This window comes from Oncorhynchus mykiss, chromosome 14, assembly GCF_057628025.1.
Source record: "Oncorhynchus mykiss isolate SJ-2025 chromosome 14, ASM5762802v1, whole genome shotgun sequence".
In the NCBI taxonomy this organism is placed as follows: Eukaryota; Metazoa; Chordata; class Actinopteri; order Salmoniformes; family Salmonidae; genus Oncorhynchus; species Oncorhynchus mykiss.
Genome location: NC_143035.1, coordinates 15,397,485 through 15,420,279, shown reverse-complemented (window position 1 = coordinate 15,420,279; position 22,795 = coordinate 15,397,485). Strand labels below are relative to the sequence as shown.

General features: G+C 39.0%; 1 protein-coding gene across 3 annotated transcripts; it reads right to left on the bottom strand.

Moving 5' to 3' along the window:
- Nucleotides 1–8,521: 8,521 nt before the first annotated feature.
- On the bottom strand, nt 8,522–21,897 carry il21 (interleukin 21). 3 transcript variants are annotated; one of them, XM_090198015.1, is made up of 8 exons: nt 19,143–21,897; nt 12,642–12,694; nt 12,425–12,522; nt 12,098–12,139; nt 9,634–9,747; nt 9,493–9,531; nt 9,184–9,264; nt 8,522–9,070 (listed from the first exon to the last, which is right to left on the bottom strand). In XM_090198015.1, exons 2-8 carry the CDS (start codon nt 12,655–12,657, stop codon nt 9,050–9,052), a joined length of 411 nt encoding a protein of 136 aa, XP_090054141.1. In that variant the 5' UTR covers nt 12,658–12,694; nt 19,143–21,897; the 3' UTR covers nt 8,522–9,049.
- Between the last annotated feature and the right edge of the window lie 898 nt (nt 21,898–22,795).

Sequence of the window (22,795 nt, the reverse complement as noted above, 5' to 3'; positions counted from 1 at the left end):
AGGCCCGTAGAAAAAGACTCTTGCCAGTTCGGATGTGAAAGACCCGTTCTGATCAAAGAGTAGAAAGACAGAGCGAAAGAAACCTACCAGGCACTGCCAGCGTCATCAATAAGCTAGTGTTATTGGCCAAATGATCCACAGTCAGTGTCCTTAAACTGCCTATACATGTTTTTTAAATATACACCACCGTTCAAAAGTTTGGGGTCACTTAGAAATGTCCTTGTTTTGAAAGAAAAGCAAATGTTTTTGTCCATTAAAATAACATCAAATTGATCAGAAATACAGTGTAGACATTGTTAATTGTAAATGACTATTGTAGCTGGAAATGGCTGATTTTTTAAATGGAATATCTGCATAGGTGTACAGAGGCCCATTATCAGCAACCATCACTCCTGTGTTCCAATGGCACTTTGTGTTAGCTAATCCAAGTTTATTATTCTAAAAGGCTAATTGATCATTAGAAAACCCTTCTGCAATTATGTTAGCACAGCTGAAAACTTGTTCTGATTAAAGAAGCAATAAAACTGGCCTTCTTGAGACTAGTTGAATATCTGGAACATCAGCATTTGTGGGTTCAATTACAGGCTCAAAATGGCCAGAAACAAAGACCTTTCTTCTGAAACTCATCAGTCTGTTCTTGTTCTGAGAAATGAAGGCTATTCCATGCGATAAATTGCCAAGAAACTGAAGATCTCGTACAATGCTGTGTACTACTCCCTTCACAGAACAGCGCAAACTGTCTCTAACCAGAATAGAAAGTGGAGTGGGAGGCCCCGGTGCACAACTGAGCAAGTGGACAAGTACATTAGAGTGTCTAGTTTGAGAACCAGACACCTTACAAGTCCTCAACTGGCAGCTTCATTAAATAGAACCCACCAGTCTCAACGTCAACAGTGAAGTGGCAACTCCGGGTTGCTGGCCTTCTAGGCAGAGATGCAAAGAAAAAGCCATATCTCAGACTGGCCAATAAAAAGAAAAGATTAAGATGGGCAAAAGAACACAGACACTGGACAGAGGAACTCTGCCTATAAAAGTTTTGACTTCCTGTATATTCTGCTGTTCATAGTGAACCACAAAATCCAGCATTCATAGCGAATGCAGATACGGCCCCACTAGATACCCACAAACTTGCAGAATTGTTTACTTCGATTGACCAACACGCAGTAATCTCAGAATTTCTCTACGCAAGATGTTTTTGAAAACGTTTGTTTTTCACTGATGTTTATCATGCCCGTGTGGTGTTCTGTTTGTCTGGCTGTGCTAACTATACGGAACAAAAATATGAACACAACATGTAAAGTGTTAGTCCCATGTTTCATGAGCTGAAATTAAAGATCTCAGAAATGTTCCATATGCACAAAAAGCTTATTTCTCTAAAATGTTGTGAACAAATTTGTTTACATCCCTGTTAGTGAGCATTTCTCATTTGCCAGGATAATCCATCCACCTGACAGGTGCGGCATATCAAGAAGCTGATTTTTAGACAAGATTGTAATTGTAATTGTCTGGTCAGTTCTGCCCAAAGGATTGTGTTAGTGTTCGCTACCCTTTCAAAAAAGCCCGCCTTGGGGAGGGACAAGCCAGACCTCGAAGCACCGCTCCACACTAGTTGTAATCTTTCAGAGACTGGAACAATGTGTCAGCTTGTATATTTAGCAATGGATCTGCCAATAGGAACATTGCTGAAAGAGGTCCAGTGGCTCTATCAAAAAAGGACAACAATATCTACAAGAACAAAATGTATAGTGCAGACAGTATAACACAGAGCCCCCCCCCCCATCCCCTCCACATTAATACACCGGAAGCTGTAATAGGATGTTTCACTCAGCGCGTGAAACCCAGACCTGCCTTCCTCCTGGGCGATTATGTGTGAAACACATCTCGCTGACCTATAAATTCCTCGAGCATGATGGATACAAACCCAGATTCCCCAAGGGTGTGAAATTCCCCTTTTTGTACTTTAATTTCTTTTTTTTTCTTTTCATAAGTATGTGGTACATTTTCGCAACTCTTAATACAAAACTCAAATCAGATCATCAAATAGGCAGTTTCAAAACTCTAAGCACATTTTCAATTGACTAAGTACAACACATAACTTAATCAGTGTTTCATCTAGATATACATGTTTGACATAGCATTACATGTTCACATAAAGTAATTGCCTTTCCAAATGCAATGCTCACATTAATATTGATATGTGTAACGATATTCGTAGGTGGAAGAAGGTGAAGAGGACCAAGGTGCAGCGTTGTACATGTTCATGGGAAATTTAATGAAGAAACTGAACACTAGAACAAAAAACAACAAACCGAACGACCGAAACAGTTTTGGCTGGTGCAGACACACAACAGAAAACAACCACCCACAAACAAGAGTGGGAAAATAGGCTACCTAAGTATGGTCCTCAACCAGAGACAACGATTGACAGCTGCCTCTGATTGGGAACCATACCAGGCCAAACACATAGAAATACCAAACATAGAACAAAAACATTGAATGCCCATCCCAACTCACGCCCTGACCAACCTAAAATAGAAACATACAAAAGGAACTAAGATCAGTAAGTATGGACGTGACAATATGATTCTCTTCTCATTTTTAAAATAAATTTTACTATTACTTAATCTGACTGGTCTTAATTGATAAACACTAAACCATTTGGTAAACCTATAGATTTTAAACTGGTTCGTCCACTACAGATTTTGAGAGCCACATAAAGAAAATGTTGGCCTATGTCTCCAAAGTAGGAATGTATAGTATGATATACAGTGCATTTGGAAAGTATTGACCCCTTCACTTTTTCCACATTTTGTTACATTACAGCTTATTCTAAAATTGATTGATGAGGATTTGATTTAATCTACACACAATACACATTATGACAAAGCGAAAAGTTATTTTGCATTTTTTGCAAATATATTAAAATTAAAAAACAGATACCTTGTGTAAATAACTGTTCAGATCCTTTGCTATGAGACTCAAAATAAATTGAGCTCCGGTGCATCCTGTTTCCATTGATCATCCTTGAGCTGTTTCTACAACTTGATTGGAGTCCACCTGTGGTAAATTCAATTGATTAGATATGATTTGGAAAGGCACACACCTGTCTATATAAGGTCCCACAGTTGACAGTGCATGTCAGAGCAAAAACCAAGCCATGAGGTTGAAGGAATTGTCCATAGAGTTTCGAGACAGGATTGTGTCGAGGCACAGATCTGGAGAAGGGTATAGTGGCCTCAATAATTCTTAAATGGAGGAGGCTTGGAACCACGAAGACTCTTCCTAGAGCTGGCCGCCCGGCCAAACTGAGCAATCTGGGTAGAAGGGCCTTGACCCGATGGTCACTCTGACAGAGCTCCAGAGTTCCTCTGTCGAGATTGGAGAACCTTCCAAAAGGGACAACCATCTCAGCAGCACTCCACCAATCAGGCCTTTATGGTAGAGTGGCCAGACAGAAGCCAGTCCTCAGTAAAAGGCCCATGAAAGCACGCTTGGATTTTGCCAAAAGGCACATAAAGGACTCAGACCATAAGAAACAAGATTCTCTGGTCTGATGAAACCAAGATTGAACACTTTGGCCTGAAAGTCAAGCATCACATTTGGAAGAAACCTGGCACAAATTCTACGGTGTATAATGTTGGTGGCAGCATCATGCTGTTTTTTCCCCAAAACCTGCTCCAGAGTGCTCAGGACCTCAGACTGGGGCAACGGTTTCCCTTTCAACAGGACAATGACCCTAAGCACACAGCCAAGACAATGCAGGAGTGGCTTCGGCAAAAGTCTCTAAATGTCCTTGAGTGGCCCAGCCAGATCGAATCTGATCAAACATCTCTGGAGAGACCTGAAAATAGCTGTGCAGCGACGCTCCCCATCCAACCTGGCAGAGCTTGAGAGGATCTGCAGAGAAGAATGGGAGAAACTCCACAAATACAGGTGTGCCAAGCTTGTAGCGTCATACCCAGGAAGACTCGAGGCTGTAATCGCTGCCAATGGGGCTTCAAAAAAGTACTGAGTAAAGGGTTTGAATACGTAAATGTGTAATTTCATATATATATATATTTTTTTACATTTGCAAAATCATTATAATAATGTTTTTGCTTCGTCATTGTGTGGTATTGAAAGCCTGATAATGGCTCACATCAACACCATTATCCCAGAAACCCTAGACCCACTCCAATTTGCATACCACCCAAACAGATCCACAGATGATGCAATCTCTATTGCACTCCACACTGCCCTTTCCCACCTGGACAAAAGGAATGCTATTTATTGACTACAGCTCAGTGTTCAACACCATAGTGCCCTCAAAGCTCATCACTAAGCTAAGGACCCTGGGACTAAACACCTCCCTCTGCAACTGGATCCTGGACTTCCTGACCGGCTGCCCCCAGGTGGTGAGGGTAGGTAGCAACACATCTGCCACGCTGATCCTCAACACTGGAGCTCCCCAGGGGTGCGTGCTCAGTCCCCTCCTGTACTCCCTGTTCACCCACGACTGCATGGCCAGGCACGACTCCAACACCATCTTTAAGTTTGCAGACGACACAACATTGGTCCAAACACACCAAGACAGTCGTGAAGAGGGCATGACAAAGCCTATTCCCCCTCAGGAAACTAAAAAGATTTGGCATGGGTCCTGAGATCCTCAAAAGGTTCTACAGCTGCAACATCGAGAGCATCCTGACCGGTTGCATCACTGCCTGGTACGGCAATTGCTCGGCCTCCGCAACATCACTGGGGCAAAGCTGCCTGCCATCCAGGACCTCTACACCAGGCAGTGTCAGAGGAAGGCCCTAAAATTTGTCGAAGACCCCAGCCACCTCAGTTATAGACTGTTATCTCTACTACCGCATGGCAAGCAGTACCAGAGTGCCAAGTCTAGGACAAAAAGGCTTCTCAACAGTTTTTAACCCCAAGCCATAAGACTCCTGAACAGGTAACCAAATGGTTACCCGGACTATTTGCATTGTGTTCCCCCCGCTCCCCAACCCCTCTTTTACGCTGCTGCTACTCTCTGTTTGTCATATATGCATAGTCACTTTAACTATGCATTCATGTACATACTATCTCAGTTGGCCCGACCAACCAGTGCTCCCGCACATTGGCTAACCGGGCTGTCTGCATTATGTCCCACCATCCGCCAACACCTCTTTTTACTGCTACTCTCTGTTCATCATATATGCATAGTCACTTTAACCATACCTACAGTGCCTTGCGAAAGTATTCGGCCCCCTTGAACTTTGCGACCTTTTGCCACATTTCAGGCTTCAAACATAAAGATATAAAACTGTATTTTTTTGTGAAGAATCAACAACAAGTGGGACACAATCATGAAGTGGAACGACATTTATTGGATATTTCAAACTTTTTTAACAAAAAACTGAAAAATTGGGCGTGCAAAATTATTCAGCCCCCTTAAGTTAATACTTTGTAGCGCCACCTTTTGCTGCGATTACAGCTGTAAGTCGCTTGGGGTATGTCTCTATCAGTTTTGCACATCGACAGACTGAAATTTTTTCCCATTCCTCCTTGCAAAACAGCTCGAGCTCAGTTTGGTTGGATGGAGAGCATTTGTGAACAGCAGTTTTCAGTTCTTTCCACAGATTCTCGATTGGATTCAGGTCTGGACTTTGACTTGGCCATTCTAACACCTGGATATGTTTATTTTTGAACCATTTCATTGTAGATTTTGCTTTATGTTTTGGATCATTGTCTTGTTGGAAGACAAATCTCCGTCCCAGTCTCAGGTCTTTTGCAGACTCCATCAGGTTTTCTTCCAGAATGGTCCTGTATTTGGCTCCATCCATCTTCCCATCAATTTTAACCATCTTCCCTGTCCCTGCTGAAGAAAAGCAGGCTCAAACCATGATGCTGCCACCGCCTTGTTTGACAGTGGGGATGGTGTGTTCAGGGTGATGAGCTGTGTTGCTTTTACGCCAAACATAACGTTTTGTATTGTTGCCAAAAAGTTCAATTTTGGTTTCATCTGACCAGAGCACCTTCTTCCACATGTTTGGTGTGCCTCCCAGGTATCTTTAAGAAATGGCTTTCTTCTTGCCACTCTTCCATAAAGGCCAGATTTGTGCAATATACGACTGATTGTTGTCCTATGGACAGAGTCTCCCACCTCAGCTGTAGATCTCTGCAGTTCATCCAGAGTGATCATGGGCCTCTTGGCTGCATCTCTGATCAGTCTTCTCCTTGTATGAGCTGAAAGTTTAGAGGGACGGCCAGGTCTTGGTAGATTTGCAGTGGTCTGATACTCCTTCCATTTCAATATTACCGCTTGCACAGTGCTCCTTGGGATGTTTAAAGCTTGGGAAATCTTTTTGTATCCAAATCCGGCTTTAAACTTCTTCACAACAGTATCTCGGACCTGCCTGGTGTGCTCCTGGTTCTTCATGATGCTCTCTGCGCTTTTAACGGACCTCTGAGACTATCACAGTGCAGGTGCATTTATACGGAGACTTGATTACACACAGGTGGATTGTATTTATCATCATTAGTCATTTAGGTCAACATTGGATCATTCAGAGATCCTCACTGAACTTCTGGAGAGAGTTTGCTGCACTGAAAGTAAAGGGGCTGAATAATTTTGCACGCCCAATTTTTCAGTTTTTGATTTGTTTAGAAAGTTTGAAATATCCAATAAATGTCGTTCCACTTCATGATTGTGTCCCACTTGTTGTTGATTCTTCACAAAAAAAATACAGTTTTATATCTTTATGTTTGAAGCCTGAAATGTGGCAAAAGGTCGCAAGTTCAAGGGGGCCGAATACTTTCGCAAGGCACTGTACATGTACATGCTACCTCAAAAGCCTGACTAACCGGTGTCTGTATATAGCCTTGCTACTCTTATTTTCAAATTTCTTTTTACTGTTGTTTTATTTCTTTACTTACACACACACATACCTTTTTTTCACACTGTTGGTTAGAGCCTGTAAGTAAGCATTTCACTGTGTGGTCTAGCTACTACACCTGTTGTATTCGGCGCACGTGACAAATAAACTTTGATTTGATATTGTGTGTAGATTGATTATTTAATCCATTGTAAAATAAGACTGTAACGTAAAACATTTGGAAAAAGTAAAGTGGGCGGAATCTTTCCGAATGCACTGTATACCGTAATGTGACTATCATGACTTTACTTCACAGTAAGTTTTACTGTCAATAGATCTGATATTGACTAGATCAGTTATGTACTGTATGTAAACATGTATTCAAAATTAAGTTCCTGAGGTGGGGTTCACACTGCTTTACTAAAATGGCATTGGCCAATACAGTACTGTAATACTATAATATATGCAATTTATGTGGAAGACACTGTTATACAAAGTGATAACAGTGACTCTACACATTTGTATGTGACTCCAGTGGGAATCGAACCCACAACTCTGGTGTTCCTAGTGCCACGCTTTTACGAACTGAGTCACGTACAGGATCACTACAATACATAAATACGATATTGTAAAATACAATGCTGATTACAATACAGGTGCAAAATGTATGATTGTCATCCCACAGAGCGTACCACTCTCCCTCAGGCCATGGATGAGGCAGGCAATGATTTCAATCCAGGCTTAGATTCGCCTTGACAAAAGGTTTTTCCCCAGGTGCATGAACAATGAGAATATTTACTGAGATGTGGATGAGAACCGTTGGCCAAATGCTCAAGACGGGCTTGATGCAAACTAGTTTCTTTCTTTTCACTCTTTTCCTTTGTTGACTGTAATTTTGACTGTTAGCCTACATTTGACTACAGTAGACCTACTCCTATGTTGTAATTATATCTGAAAATCAAAATGACGATCACAAATTGGACATTTTTGAAATAAGATTTTCAGTGCATTTTGATGGGTAGTACAAGTGTATAGCCTAAAGTATAGTATAGCCTATAGCCTAAAGTATAGTATAGCCTATAGCCTAAAGTATAGTATAGCCTATAGCCTAAAGTATAGTATAGCCTATAGCCTAAAGTATAGTATAGCCTATAGCCTAAAGTATAGTATAGCCTATAGCCTAAAGTATAGTATAGCCTATAGCCTAAAGTATAGTATAGCCTATAGCCTAAAGTATAGTATAGCCTATAGCCTAAAGTATAGTATAGCCTATAGCCTAAAGTGAAAATAGTGTCATGTACTGTATTACTTTCAGCACTTCAAAGGGCAAATTTGAAACATGTATGTTGCATTTTTTGCTATTGGTGTAACTGGTTGTTAAATTGATATTATTATGTTGTGTTTTGGTGATTTAAACCAATCTACTCATTATATTTCACAGTAAACTTATATTTTGATCAAGGGTTGTGTGGTGAAAGATATCTACAAACAAAATGAAAGGTTTTGAATGTAAGACTGGCTGCGTTACAAGAGTGACCAGTTTAACGTTTGGTACTAAGTGTTTTGAAAATTCACCACATACTTTTGAAAATAGTACCCCCCCCCCACCCCCCTTATCTGTTGCTGTGAATGAATGGCCTCAATTTGATTTGTAATTGCAATTTAAATAATCAGAACACATATACAATATCAGTTATTTAATATTCTTACATTAAATGACATGTTTTTGATTAATACAAAAAACAACAGTAAAGGATCATCAAAAATGATGAACAAATACCTTTTCTCCAATTTCATAATTTCTTCACCTTTTCAATCGATTTAATCTCATTGTGAGACACTTATTTTTGATTTAATAAGATGCATAGTATGGAGTAATGGGTGAGATATTCACAACTAACAATGTGAATAGTATACAAACATACAAACATGTTCATGTGAATAAATAAAGAAATATGAACAATCAAATGATAAACTGCATGGACATCTTCTTGCACTATAGGGCACCAAAAAGGCTGTCTTGTGGTAATAAAAAAAAAAAAAAGAACATTCTTTAGCTTGAGTAGGATAACACCATTTCATAAATAAATATGACATAAATAGAATAGTAAGGTGACGGTAATGGCCATGCCTCTGATGTGTTCACAGAGTAGTGTCTTCTACACATTCCCATGTCTTCTCCCATGTTTACCCCCCTCCCAATCTTTTCCTCACGCCAGTCTACTGATGGCCTGAAAAACATATTTTGGTAGTTAGCACACTGCACACTACAATCATTTGCTTTCTTTGAAGTGTAGATGACATTGTTGTTAAAAGTCTGACTGATTTATAAAAAAACGGATACCTTTTGAAGCAGAGATTCCAACTGTTGTACACATTTCTGGCTGTCCTTTGGATATGAATCACATCCTTGGCAGACTGTTTTCTGAGGGAATAAAGGAACACAGAAAATGTTAGTTGGCTCTCACAATTTAATTTGTTTTCTGGATAAAATGCTCATTTGAAGTTACTCTTGGATTTGGACTGAAAATAGGCCTAGTAAAGTAACTATTACCCTTAACATACTTTCCACGTTCCCTCAAATGATTACGTTCAATAATGATGATCATGATGACGCTAATAGTGTAATTAGGAAAATAATGGCAAGGCTCACCTCTCTCTCCTCCTGACTGCAGGAGTCCAGACTTCCCAACTAAAAACCGAACAAAGCAACATGTTAATATTTTTCCACACAGTCTTGCTATCTACATTTTTATATAGATATACATTTTTCACATTTTCTTAAGTGACTCACAATCATTCGGTTGTTGAGGTTTTTGATAACTTTACGCTGAAGGGTCTTATTTTTGGCCTTGAGATGAGGTACCATCGCCCGGAAGCACTTCAAGGCAGACTGGGAACAGCACTCCTGTAAAAAGCAAAAAGAGACACTAAATTATGGAATGGAACAAGACTGGTTATTCTCCACTAGTTAAACTAGTTGAGGCAAATCAAATTGATTGTATTTTGATACTCTGTTACACTCGCATGTAAACCTTGTAATGTGGAATAGGAACCACATGAGGGCGCTGCTGTATTTAAGTGATAATACGCACGAATCCGGTATTTGTAGGATATATTGGCTCTGGTGTTTTGTTTTGGGCTGGCAAACCGTGCGAATATATCCTCCAAACATCGGATTCGAGGGCATTATCATTGTTATACAATGGGTTACCAACATATTCAAATAATTATTGAAATATTTTCATTATGGCTATTTTTTAGCAATTTATTCATACTATGTTATCCTTCCACAATATATAGTCCCGACACAAATCAAGGGTTGCTACCCAAGCCCATATACCACACTTCCTCGGGCATTATTGCTTAATTAAGCAACATACAATCTTCAAGATAAATTTGCCATTCATCACACTGCTACATTTCATTAACCTGAACTTCTACCCGAATACATGCAATATTTCCAGTTCATGCCAGCCAAATGTATTCTATTGAGCCACATACACCTAATGCCCACAATGCCTATACTTCATAACATAACCCGCTCTCAAGTATGTTGGTCCTCTCATAGACATAGTTAAGTTGTAATAAGTCATACCTTTCCCTACAATTTATATTGATTGTGTTATCATTTGCTACAAAACCTTGACACACAAAGGTCATATTCTGCTTTTCAAGGTAAGACTTTCCCGTCTACCCTGGCACATCACATCCACACCCCGACAAAGAAACAATAATGTTTCTACCAATGTATCCAATACAGAATAATGTTCCCCTGCTTCACTGAGATTAAGTAGAGAGATGTTTTCACTGTTGTTACTTGCTGCCTGTTTCCAGTTTCTCCACTTTGACTGGGTGTTTCACAGTATAGAAAATAACTCTCTTTGCTGACATGACAACACATTTTCCATGTGGAGGCTTTCATTTGTCTCTACCATTAGGCAATGATATTTTTCCCCATGCGGTGGGCCTCAAACTTTTGAGTCTCAAACAATAACTGTTAGACGGCTACACTCTTAGAAAGAAATGGTTCTAAAAGGGTTCTTCGGCTGTCGCCGTAGGAGAAACATTTTTGGTTCCAGGGAGAGTGTACAGACACAATTTTATATTTAGTGTCAAAACGATAACATGGAAACCTTTTGATGGAACGTTTACCTATTAAACATTGGTAACAGACTGGTTCCATGGTATACTAATTAAATATTTGGTTAAGTTTAGGACAACTATGTTCAACTAACTTTTAAGATATAGTCAAACATTTAGTAAAACCACAAGGAATTCTTATTAATAAGGAATCTTTAACAGCACAGTAGCACAGTTTGTCTCTTGGGGATAAGCCACAGAGACATGGTAGTGTGATTACTCATTACAGTTCTCCTAAATGTGCACAAGAGACATGGAGCTCACTTTCAAATTGACTCATTCATGACTTGGAGCTCACTTTCACATTGACTCCTTCATGCACAGAACTCTGACAATAACACATGCCAAACTGGATTGACTGTTAGGGCAACTGATAAATAGCTGAAAGAAAAATCATTCTCTTATCAAGTGTGTTTTTTAAACATTTTTATGAAAGAGTTTGTGATTCTGAGTGTGTGGGCCTCTACTCTAATCATATGTTAACACTGTAAATGTGTTACACCTGCTAAGATAAAACCAACACGTGTATTTTTTATTGTAGATTGTCCATTAATACTTTCAGTTAGTTTATTTGATTTAGTTATTCACATATCGTAAAACCAATTGACCCATGCTAGTAATTTAGCTGAAGAGTTTTTAGTAAACAAAATAGTTTTCCATGAAAAGATGTAGTACTGTGTACCTTTCTCCTGTCTCCACATCCTGTTATAATGACTAAAGGATTACTAAATGAATTACTTCAAATTAGACTATTATATTAAACTAAGTATTTACTCATTATTGGTGATATAGCTAATTAACTATACACATCATTTATGCAAATCTATTACACATGTAATTGCACTCTTTATTGCTTTATAGTATTGTTGATTGTGTCATTTTTTACCATAATGTATCACACCAGTATTTCCTGACCTCACAAGACCACATTTGCCTGCCCTAGTACTAGCATCCTACATTGTGCCATAGACAGTAGGTGGGAGAGCATAAATGACAGCAACCCCAATAACAGCGGTCATTCATTGTTTATGAGTTATCTGACTGATGTCAGCATGAGCTCCATATGTTTGCAAAGTAAATGAGCTATAGTAGATTTCCCTTTAAAAATCACTTACTTCCGTATCCATTGAAGGAGCGTTCGACATCACACTGTTGTGCTGCAAGACGACAACAAAAAAATGTTGGTACTGAGATTGCATTTTATACATATCAGCCCCAGAGATGTAGCATTACCGTTAAGGTAATTCTTTCTGAGCCATTCACAGCCTTTATAAATGTAAAAAGGCAATAGATGCATTGCAGTACACAGTATAATGCATAATAAAACATGCTATAATCATTCATCAAAGCTCATGGTTTCTTCCAAGAGTCCATCGAATACATTAAGTGCTTATAACGCATAAGCTTTGAGAAAGTGTTAAATAAATTGCAGGTTGACCTACCGTCACAGTTCTGTTTAGCGCTTTTAATTCCTTTATTACTTCAGTCAGCTTCAGGATTCTCTCACCCTTGTCTGCATCCACCAATACACAGGTGATGGCTAGGAGACAACAAACAAGCAGCTTCATCTTCTCTTAACTTTCTTTAACGATGGCACAAATTACCCAAAGGATGCTGTTCAAAACGTTGACTGGTAATGTGGACAGGTGTCTAACTTACCTATATATTTGTCCATCAGGACACAGGAAAACCACGTTTGAGATATTGGAAAACTGTGGAAAGTGATTGAATGAGTAAACACATTTTCTTTTCCACTGGCCATTACCACAACGTGAGCTCAGAGTTGCATCAAGTGGTGGGTGCGTAGGGCGTACGGAAGCGAGAGTGACAACGAAAGCATACTTTCTGCACACAAGGCAGGAAACTACAGAGCAGATTCACTCTGAATCAGAGGACCGATACATCTAATAGGTTTTATAGGTAACAATAGCCTAAATGTATCTGCAGACACATCAAATAGCTGTTTGTGTGTGGTTGGCCTCCTACACAAGCATAACTTGTAGGAACAACAGGAAATTCTTTGAAGGACTACAACAATGACATTACAATGTCTAAGGGCACTCCACCATATTTCCCTCTTCTGGGAGGATATACGTTTGTACCAACAGAAAGGAACCCTTGAAACCAGACTCTCACCTGAAAGCTACCCCCAAGACTGAGGCCTGCTGTTTATTACTCCTGAAACCTAATTATAATTCAGCTTATGTTATATTATCAGTGTCTGTCCTTGTAGTATTGCTCATTTTGGGAAATGTATAGTTTTGAATATTATGGTAGAATTCCGCATCAATCCCACAGTGGTGAAATCTCAAACAACTCCATAGAAACCAGTGAAAGCTGGAGAGAGGGCTGTTGATTTCAAACAGACATACGAGCTAGGGGGTGATGTTACAAGAGTGTGTAGGACCCTGGGTGAAGTTCATCAGCACTGTACTTTCTGTGTCTTGTCACGTGTTATGATTGCATCTTTAGGTTGGTGTGGGGGTCGCTCAATCATAGATTCACTAGTCAATAAGAATGTAATGAGTTCAGTCTTACATCATCTGTGGTGGCTGAGTGTATTTCAAAACTCTTCACAATTTCATTATCTCTGGCACTTAATTCATACGTTTTAAATTGAACAAATGTCAAATAAAATATACAAATCATACTTTTACAATTTACCCAATGTTATTAATTTGATAATCAATCTTGGAGAAAAATGCTAGTGTTTTTTACTTGGGGAACGCATCTTTAATGAGCTATTGGTCATTATAGCAGTACTTTAACACTTCAGCTGTTATTTTTTACCTCTTGTCATTTTTTGTTGTTGTTTGATTCCAATCGGTGTCGTAATAATTCCCTGTTGGGGAAAACTGAACAAGCATCACCATGATTTCATGTGAGATGTGTGCGTAAACCGGTTTCTGCAGCGTCAGCGGTCTGAGGTTACCTAAGGAGTTCCATCCTCTTACGGAGTGGATGCTGTACTACTGGCTTCTATCTGAGAGGAGGAAGTGAGCTTGTGACAGATTCAAGAGAAAACCCCTCCTTCCTGGTCTTTGTTTCAGCATAAAGGAAATAGTGGGTGGGGACTGGGCCTATGAGCTGTGAAGCAAGTAACACTAGCAGTACTCATAGTGTCATTATATAGGGGAAAGGCAATGGCGAGCACCCCTTATCGTCCTGTTGGAAGGTGTATCTCTAGGACTGTTATTTCATTCCTAGGGAGTCCATTTAGTTGTCTGAGAGTTGGTTATCACTCATGGAAGGGATTTCTGTCCTCAGGTAGACACGAGATGAATCACAACTTTCCTTGTCCAGTCATGTGAATCTACCAATACGACCCTGGTGTGATAGTGTGCTATATGCTAGTGTGAGCAGTTTTGCATTGAGGGAAGGTAGCTGTCTTAGAGAACTCTGTCACTGTGAAATCAGAGTGAGAGTTGTTTTCTGTGGTCAACCGTGTTAAACACAGTGCAAGACATGTGGCTTCATTACAGGTGTGCAGACAATTTTCATTAACCGTAATAAGGAACTAGATACTGAACTACGTATTTTGTGATAGTTAATGTACAATCTATCTTAGGGTGGTAGTATAAAATGTTTGAGTCAAAAGAATAGAGAGAGAATCAAAATGTTGATGCACGTGGATCGTGTATGTACATTAACACATGGATTCAAAATACAACTGAATGGCTCTTGCTCAAGGGATCACATGTTTTGTAATCTGTTATTATCAGGTGCTTGGAAGTAATCTGCCCAGAGACTACAGATGGAAATGAACGGTTATATATATATATATATATAAATCTGGTGCAACGCACAAAGCATATTATATAAGTCCTTGAAGGGAGGGGATAAAATAAGTGAGACTCCTGAGAAATATTACTCACCACTTTCTTGACAATCAATCCTTTTGGTGGTAAAATAATTTATATTGTTAGTCTTTAGTTGATATAAATCTCTAAGTAAACGAGTTTGTGGTCATACTAAACAACCCTAAACAGAGTAAAATAAAGATTTACAATGACAAATCTAAGAGCTAAAATCTAACTTCAAATTTGAAGTTTAAATCTATGGATTTCACTGCAGTTTTTGTGAACACTCCCCTACTTATTTATTTGGACAGTGAGGCTTAAACTTTGAATTTGGCCCTACACTCCAGCATTTTGGGTTTGAGATCAAATGTTTCAAATAAGGCGACAATACATAATGTCACCTTTTATTCGAGGGGATTTTCATACATATCTGTTTTACTGTTTATGTTTTGGTTGTGTTTCAGATTATGCTGTGACCCGTAGAAATGATTGTAAATAAGGCATTGTCATTTTGGAGTTACCTTCATTGTAAATAAGAGTAGAATATGCTTCTGAACACTTCCTTCATTAATGTGGATGCTACCATGATTACGGATAATCGTGAATTCATCTTGAATATTGAGTGAGAAAGTTGCAGAGGCATAAAGATCATACCCCCCCCAAAAAAACACAAACCTCCTGTTATTGGTAATGGTGAGAGGTTAGTGTGTCTTGGGGTTAGGATCTTTGTTCGTCTGTGATTCATGGTTATTCACGATTCATTCAGGATTATCATGGTAGCATCATGGTAGCATCCACATTAATGTAGAAGTGTTCAGAAACATTATATTTCTATTTAAACACAATACATTATTTACCATTCATTTCTATTGGGCACACATCATAATCTGAAACACAACCAAAATAAACTGCAAATGGATCCAACAAGTTTGTCGTCACAAGCTTGTTGTAGTAATTGTGTTCTCGGAAAATGGGCCCAAATAATGAACCTTTGACTGCTTTAATACACATATAAGTGAATTTGTCCAAATACTTATGACACCTTCAAATGGGGGACTAGATACATAAATTGCTTTCAGAAAGTATTCACACCCCTTTTCCCACATTTTGTTGTATTACAAAGTGGGATTAAAATAGATTTAATTGTAATTTTCTTGGCAACGATCTACACAAAATACTCTGTAATATCAAAGTGGATGAAAAATTCTAACATTTTGAGGGAAAACAACGATCAAATTAGATAAGTAGTCAACCCCCTGAATCAATACATGTTAGAAACACCTTTGGCAGTGATTACAGCTGTGAGTGTTTCTGGGTAAGACTCTAAGAACTTTCCACACCTGGATTGTACATTTTTCAAAATTCTTCAAGCTCTGTCAAATTGGTTGTTGATCTTTGCTAACCAACTATTTTCAGGTTTTGCCAAAGATATTCAAGTAGATTTAAGTCAAAACTGTAACTGCTGCTCCAGTTTCAACTATTCTGCCTTATTATTATTCGACCATGCTGGTCATTTATGAACATTTGAACATCTTGACCATGTTTTGTTATAATCTCCACCCGGCACAGCCAGAAGAGGACTGGCCACCCCACATAGCCTGGTTCCTCTCTAGGTTTCTTCCTAGGTTTTGGCCTTTCTAGGGAGTTTTTCCTAGCCACCGTGCTTCTTCACCTGCATTGCTTGCTGTTTGGGGTTTTAGGCTGGGTTTCTGTACAGCACTTTGAGATATCAGCTGATGTACGAAGGGCTATATAAAATAAATTTGATTTGATTTGATTTTGACTGGAACATTCACTGTCTTCTTGGTAAGCAACTCCAGTGTAGATTTGACCTTGTGTTCGAGGTTATTGTCCTGCTGGAAGGTGAATTCATCTCCCGGTGTCTGGTGGAAAGCAGACTAAACCAGGTTTTCCTCTAGTGTTTTGCCTGTGCTTAGCTACATTCCGTTTCTTTTTAATACTGAAAAACTCCCTGGTCCTTAACGATTACAAGCATACCCATAACATGATGCAGCCACCACTATGCTTGAAAATATGGAGCGTGGTAATCAGTAATGTTTGGGGCAAATCCAATACAACACATAAGACTTTGTATTCAGGACGAAAAGTGAATTGCTTTGTCACATTTTTTGCAGTATTACTTTAGTGCCTTGTTGTAAACAGGATGCATGTTTTGGAATATTTGCATTCTGCACAGGCTTCCTTCTTTTCACTATGTCAATTAGGTTAGTATTGTGCAGAAACTACAATGTTGTTGATCCATCCTAAGTTTTCTCCTATCACAACCATTCAACTCTGTAACTGTTTTAAAATCACCATTAACCTTTCCCTCTGGAAAGGTTTCCTTTCCCTCTGGCAACTGAGTTAGGAAGGATGCCTGTATCCTTGTAGTGACTGGGTGTATTGATACACCATCCAAAGTGTAATGAATAACTTAACCATGCTCAAAGGGGTATTTAATGTCAGCATTTTTTTTTACCCATCTCTCAATAGATGCCCTTTGCGAGGCATTGGAAAACCTCCCTGGTCTTTGTTGTTGAATCTGTGTTTACGATTCACTGCTTGACTGAGGGACCTTACAGATAATTGTACTGTCTGTGTCAGGTACAGAGATGAAATAGTCATTCAGAAATCATCACTATTATTGCACACAGAGTGAGTCCATGCAACTTATTATGTGACTTGTTGAGCAAATATTTACTCCTGAACATATTTAGGCTTGCCACATCTAAGAGGTTGAGTACTTATTGACTCAAGACATTTCAGCTTTTCATTTTTAATTAATTTGTAAACATTTCTAACAACATAATTCCACTTTGACGTGATAGGATTTTGTGTGTTGTGTGTAGATCCGTGAGAACATCACAATTTAATTTTCAATTCAGGTTGTAACAACAAAATGTGGAAAATGTCAAGGGGTGTGAATACTTTCTGAAGGCACTGTATGTATGAATAAATACTGATCTAAAAGGTGACATGCTGTACTGTCACCTCATAGAAAACATTTGATCTCAAATCCAAAATGCTGGAGTATAGAGCCAAACGTACACATTTTTGTTTCACTGTTCAAATAAATACGTAGGTGAGTGTATCTCTGTTGCATTGGCTAATCATGTCATTATTGAACAAGGACAGGATTTTTCATTTTGTTAATATATAACAATTAATCATGAAATACAAACACTCTTGATTGTGACAGATATACTTTGTACTCCCACCTACAGATATTTCCTACACTGCGGTCTCCTCACTGTAAAGTGTTAGTGAGCATTTCCGGAGAGGCTGACGATAACACTCAACATACTGGGCGTTAAGCCAAGATGACGGCTTGTGATTGTTTATTTGTTATGAATATTCTAAAAACATTTTTCCCCCAAAAATTGTGAAATCAAATAGGACTATGCAATCTGGAACTGTGTTGGTTAAATTTGGTCAGGTGTGCCTGCTTTCAGAATGATTCCAAATGAGAAAACATAACAACAAATGGCCAATATTACGGTAAGTATAGCGGAAGAACCAATTCCGTGGGTGGGGGATCGCCTCTGTTGGTCCTCTACATTAAAAGGGAACCATTGGTTCAACCTACTCAGGAACATACATTTGATCACATAATAGGTGGCTCCAAAAGGTTATCAAGGTGAAGGCTTGCTTCACTTAGATCAAATCTAAAACACAAACATGTCAACATATCTCTTTAATTGAACTGAAACCATTTTCCTACTGTGAATAAGTAATCACACAATCTACTACAGTCTGCTGCTTTGTTTTTCATTCATTTTTGTTTGCCTGTATGCATTATAGTATCAACTTCTTATACTCCTAAATTGAACATTCATAAATTACATACAAATCTCGTTCTGTTTGTTTGATTTGTCCCCCTCAAAAATAGTTTTTATTCGTTTTTCTATCTGATATTCCTTGCGTTTTAGTTATGAAAGGAAAGGGTGACATTCACAGTTTAAACAACCGCATACACAGTGATGAATAGCCATCATGCAACAACAGCCATCATTAAACATGTTACTCTGATAAATACACGTTTATTGATTAAAGATGGATATTTGTCCCATGTTTTATAATTGTACATCCTCTTGCAAAAGTGGTTTAATAAACACCTCAAACTCCACTGAATTATTCCGATTTACAATTTAAAATCGGGTCTGTTTCTAAATACTTCAATTCAGCAAATGTAATATTTTCTAATAACGACACCTCTCCAATTTCTAATACAGAGCTTGAAAGTGACCATTAAAATGATCTGGTGAGCTTCAAGAATGTCACATACAGTACTTTGTATTCAAGCTACTCTAGAAGGTTCAACAGAATGGGAGAGTTCCATAATAAAGACATACATACATACCAGTAAGGAAATCAGCCTTTGTAAACCTCTACCAAGACCAATGTGCCTCTTCTACTTTAGTTTATATCACTGTTTAAATAATGGTTCCTTCTAAATAGTCATAACAATGACACATACTTGACCTTTGGAGTTAACGGCTACCATCTTTTACAAGCAACGATGAAAGGGCAGTAGCACTTTGGTGCTTGGGAAATGGCTTGATTTATGGGAATAGAGAAAAAGCAGCCTGGGTGTGGGAGTCCTTCAACAACATGGCGAACTCAAGATTTTCAACCACAAGAATAGGGGAATAACACTAAATTTATCAGGGAGTTTTGTTTTTACACTGCTGCTAATTGCTGTTTATTATATAAGCAAAGTCACTTAACCCCTACCTACATGTACAAATTACCTTGACTAACCTGTACCCCCGCACATTGATTCGGTACCGGTACCCCCTGTATATAGCCTCGTTATTGTTATAAAAACGTTTTTTTTTTAAATGTACTTTAGTTTATTTAGTAAATATTTTCTTAACTGCATTGTTGATTAAGCGCTTGTAAGTAAGCAGTTCACGGTAAGGTCCACCTACACCTGTTGTATTCAGCACATGTGACAAATACAATTTGATTTTAGTCATAGTGAGACCAAGGTCTCTACAGATGAGCCCTGAATTACAGAAAATTCAGAATGCAAGCAGAAAAAACTAAATAACAAACCAGCACATTCATCAGTAATTAGGTCCTCAATCAGCTTTCTGAATTTCCCCAGAGGCACCGGAATGTCAAATTTAAAAATTGTTCCACAATAGGGTGCAAGAAAACTAAAAGCTAAAACTCAGTAGAGACCAAAGGAGTTTCCAGAATTATCCATCCCTGAGACCGGGTGTGGTAACTTTTATGTCTAATGTTTAGTAAAGATGTTCGGTACAGTGGGACTTTTTGTAAAAGGGCTTTATGAATGAAAAAATAGCAATGTATCAACCTACGTGACATCAAAGAGGGCCAACCAACTTTCTGGTGGAGAATGTAGTGATGAGTACTAAAATTGTTGCCTGTACTAAAGCGCAGTGCACTACGATAAACTGCCTCTAACAGCTTTAATGAAGTGGCAGCTATGTTCATATAGATTATGTCGCCATAGTCTACGACCGATAGGAACGTTGACTGAATAATCTATTTAATACTATTTAGCAAGAGGCAGAATCTATTTCTAGAAGAAACCCATTTTTATTCTCAGCTTCTGAACTAATTCACCAATGTGCTTTAAATGAGTTTTTCATCCATCCAGATGCCCAGATATTTCTATACAGGGACACGCTAAATATGGACACCATTCATATTTATTTTTATGCGCTATAGACAACAACATATACTTAGTTTTACCTGAATTCAATACTGATTTCAGGTCAAAGTTTTCCTGTAATACAATGAAGGCAGACTGTTGTTCAGATAGAGCCTGGTCAACCGTGGGGGTAATCACATACGCAACAGTATCATTGGCATACAAGTGCAGGTTACAAGTAAATATGCCAAATGTAAACAGTAAAAAGTACAGGACCCAGAATCGAACCCTGCGGGACACCTTTCGTGATATCCAGGAAACCTGATTTAACACCATCAGTAGATACACATTGAGTTCTATCTGTCAAGTAATTTTTAAACCAGTTACATGCAGCCTGGACTAGGCCAATTGAGGAAAGCCTCTGAATTAACAGTGAGTGATCAACAGTATCGAAAGCCGCTGACAGGTCAATGAAGAGGGCACCCCAATGTTGCCTTTTATCCATACAGTTAACCACATAATTTATAACTAGGGATGCAGCAGAGATAGTGCTATGACCGATGTACATTTAGAATACATTTCAAAGATAAGATCTTAGCTGAGAATTAATGAAGAATTATAGTATTTTAGCTAGGCAATAAAGTTTAGGAATAGAGAGATAATTATTTAGGTCACAAGGGTCATCACCTTTGTGAATATACACTACATGACCAGAAGGATGTGGACACTTGTCAAACATCTCATTCCAAAATCTAGGGCATTAATGTGGAGTTGGTCCCCCCTTTGCTGTTATAACAGCCTCCACTCTTTTGAGAAGGCTTTCCACTAGATGTTGGAACATTGCTGCACGGAACGGACTTGCTTCCATTCAGCCACAAGTGCATTAGTGAGGTCGGGCACTGATGTTGGGCGATTAGGCCTGGCTCGCAGTCAGTATCCCAAAGGTGTCCGATGGGGTTGAGATCAGGGCTCTTGTGCAAGTAAGTCACATTTTTCCACACAGATCTCAACAAACCATATCTGTATAGAACTAGCTTTGTGCACAGGGGCGTTATCATGTTGAAACAGGAAAGGGCCTTCCCCAAACTGTTGCCACATTGTTGGAAGCACAGAATCATCTAGAACAGTGGTTCCCAAACTTTTTATAGTCCCATACCCCTTCAAACATTCAACCTCCAGCTGCGTACCCCCTCTAGCAGCAGGGTCAGCACACTCTCAAATGTTGTTTTTTGCCATCGCTGTAAGCCACACACACACTATACGATACATGTATTAAACATAAGTTTTTGTCACAATCCGGCTTGTGGGAAGTGACAAAGAGCTCCTATAGGACAGGGGCAGAAATAATATAATAATAATCAATAATTTTGCTGTTTATTTAACCATCTTACATATAAAACCTTATTTGTTCATCGAACATTGTGAATAACTCACCACAGGTTAATGAGAAGGGTGTGCTTGAAAGGATGCACATAACTCTGTAATGTTGGGTTGTATTGGAGCGAGTCATTTTCCACACAGTCTGTGCCTGTATTTAGTTTTCATGCTAGTGAGGGCCGAGAATCCACTCTCACATAGGTACATGGTTGCAAAGGGCATCAGTGTCTTAACAGCGCAATTTGCCAAGGCAGGATACTCTACCCTATCCAGAAATCTGGCAGTGGCTTCTGTTAAATTCAATTTTCAAAGAACCGCTTGTTGCAATTTCGATGAGGCTCTCTTGTTTAGATATCGGTAAGTGGACTGGAGGCAGGGCATGAAAGGGATAACGAATCCAGTTGTTTGTGTCATCCGTTTCGGGAAAGTACCTGCGTAATTGCGCACCCAACTCACTCAGGTGCTTCGCTATACCACATTTGACATTGTCCGTAAGCTTGAGTTCATTTGCACACCAAAAAATCATACAATGGAAAGACCTGTGTGTTGTCCTTGTTAACGCAGACAGAGAAGAGCTCCAACTTCTTAATCATAGCCTCAATTTTGTCCCACACATTGAATATAGTTGCAGAGAGTCCCTGTAATCCTAGATTCAGATCATTCAGGCGAGAAAAAACATCACCCAGATAGGCCAGTCGTGTGAGAAACTTGTCATCATGTAAGCGGTCAGACAAGTGAAAATTATGGTCAGTAAATGAAACTTTAAGCTTGTCTCTCAAATTTTAAAAAACGTGTCAATACTTTGCCCCTTGACAACTAGCACACTTCTTTCTGTATGTTGTAAAAGCGTTACTTGGTCGCGGCCCATATAATTGCATAGTGCAGAAAATACACGAATTCAGAGAACTTGCTTTAACAAAGTTAACCATTTTCACTGTAGTGTACAACACTTCTTTCAAGCCGTCAGGCATTCCTTTGGCTGCAAGAGCCTCTCGGGGGATGCTGCAGTGTAC

What these genes read in the sequence shown, in the direction of transcription:
- il21 (XM_036942654.2), bottom strand. Translation starts at nt 12,744, where the DNA reads ATGGCCAGTGGAAAAGAAAATGTGTTTACTCATTCAATCACTTTCCAC. An exon ending in CGCTAAACAGAACTGTGACG is followed by an intron (nt 12,140 to 12,424) that starts GTAGGTCAACCT and finishes GTCGTCTTGCAG; the next exon opens with CACAACAGTGTGATGTCGAA. An exon ending in CTCCTTCAATGGATACGGAA is followed by an intron (nt 9,748 to 12,097) that starts GTAAGTGATTTT and finishes TGCTTTTTACAG; the next exon opens with GAGTGCTGTTCCCAGTCTGC.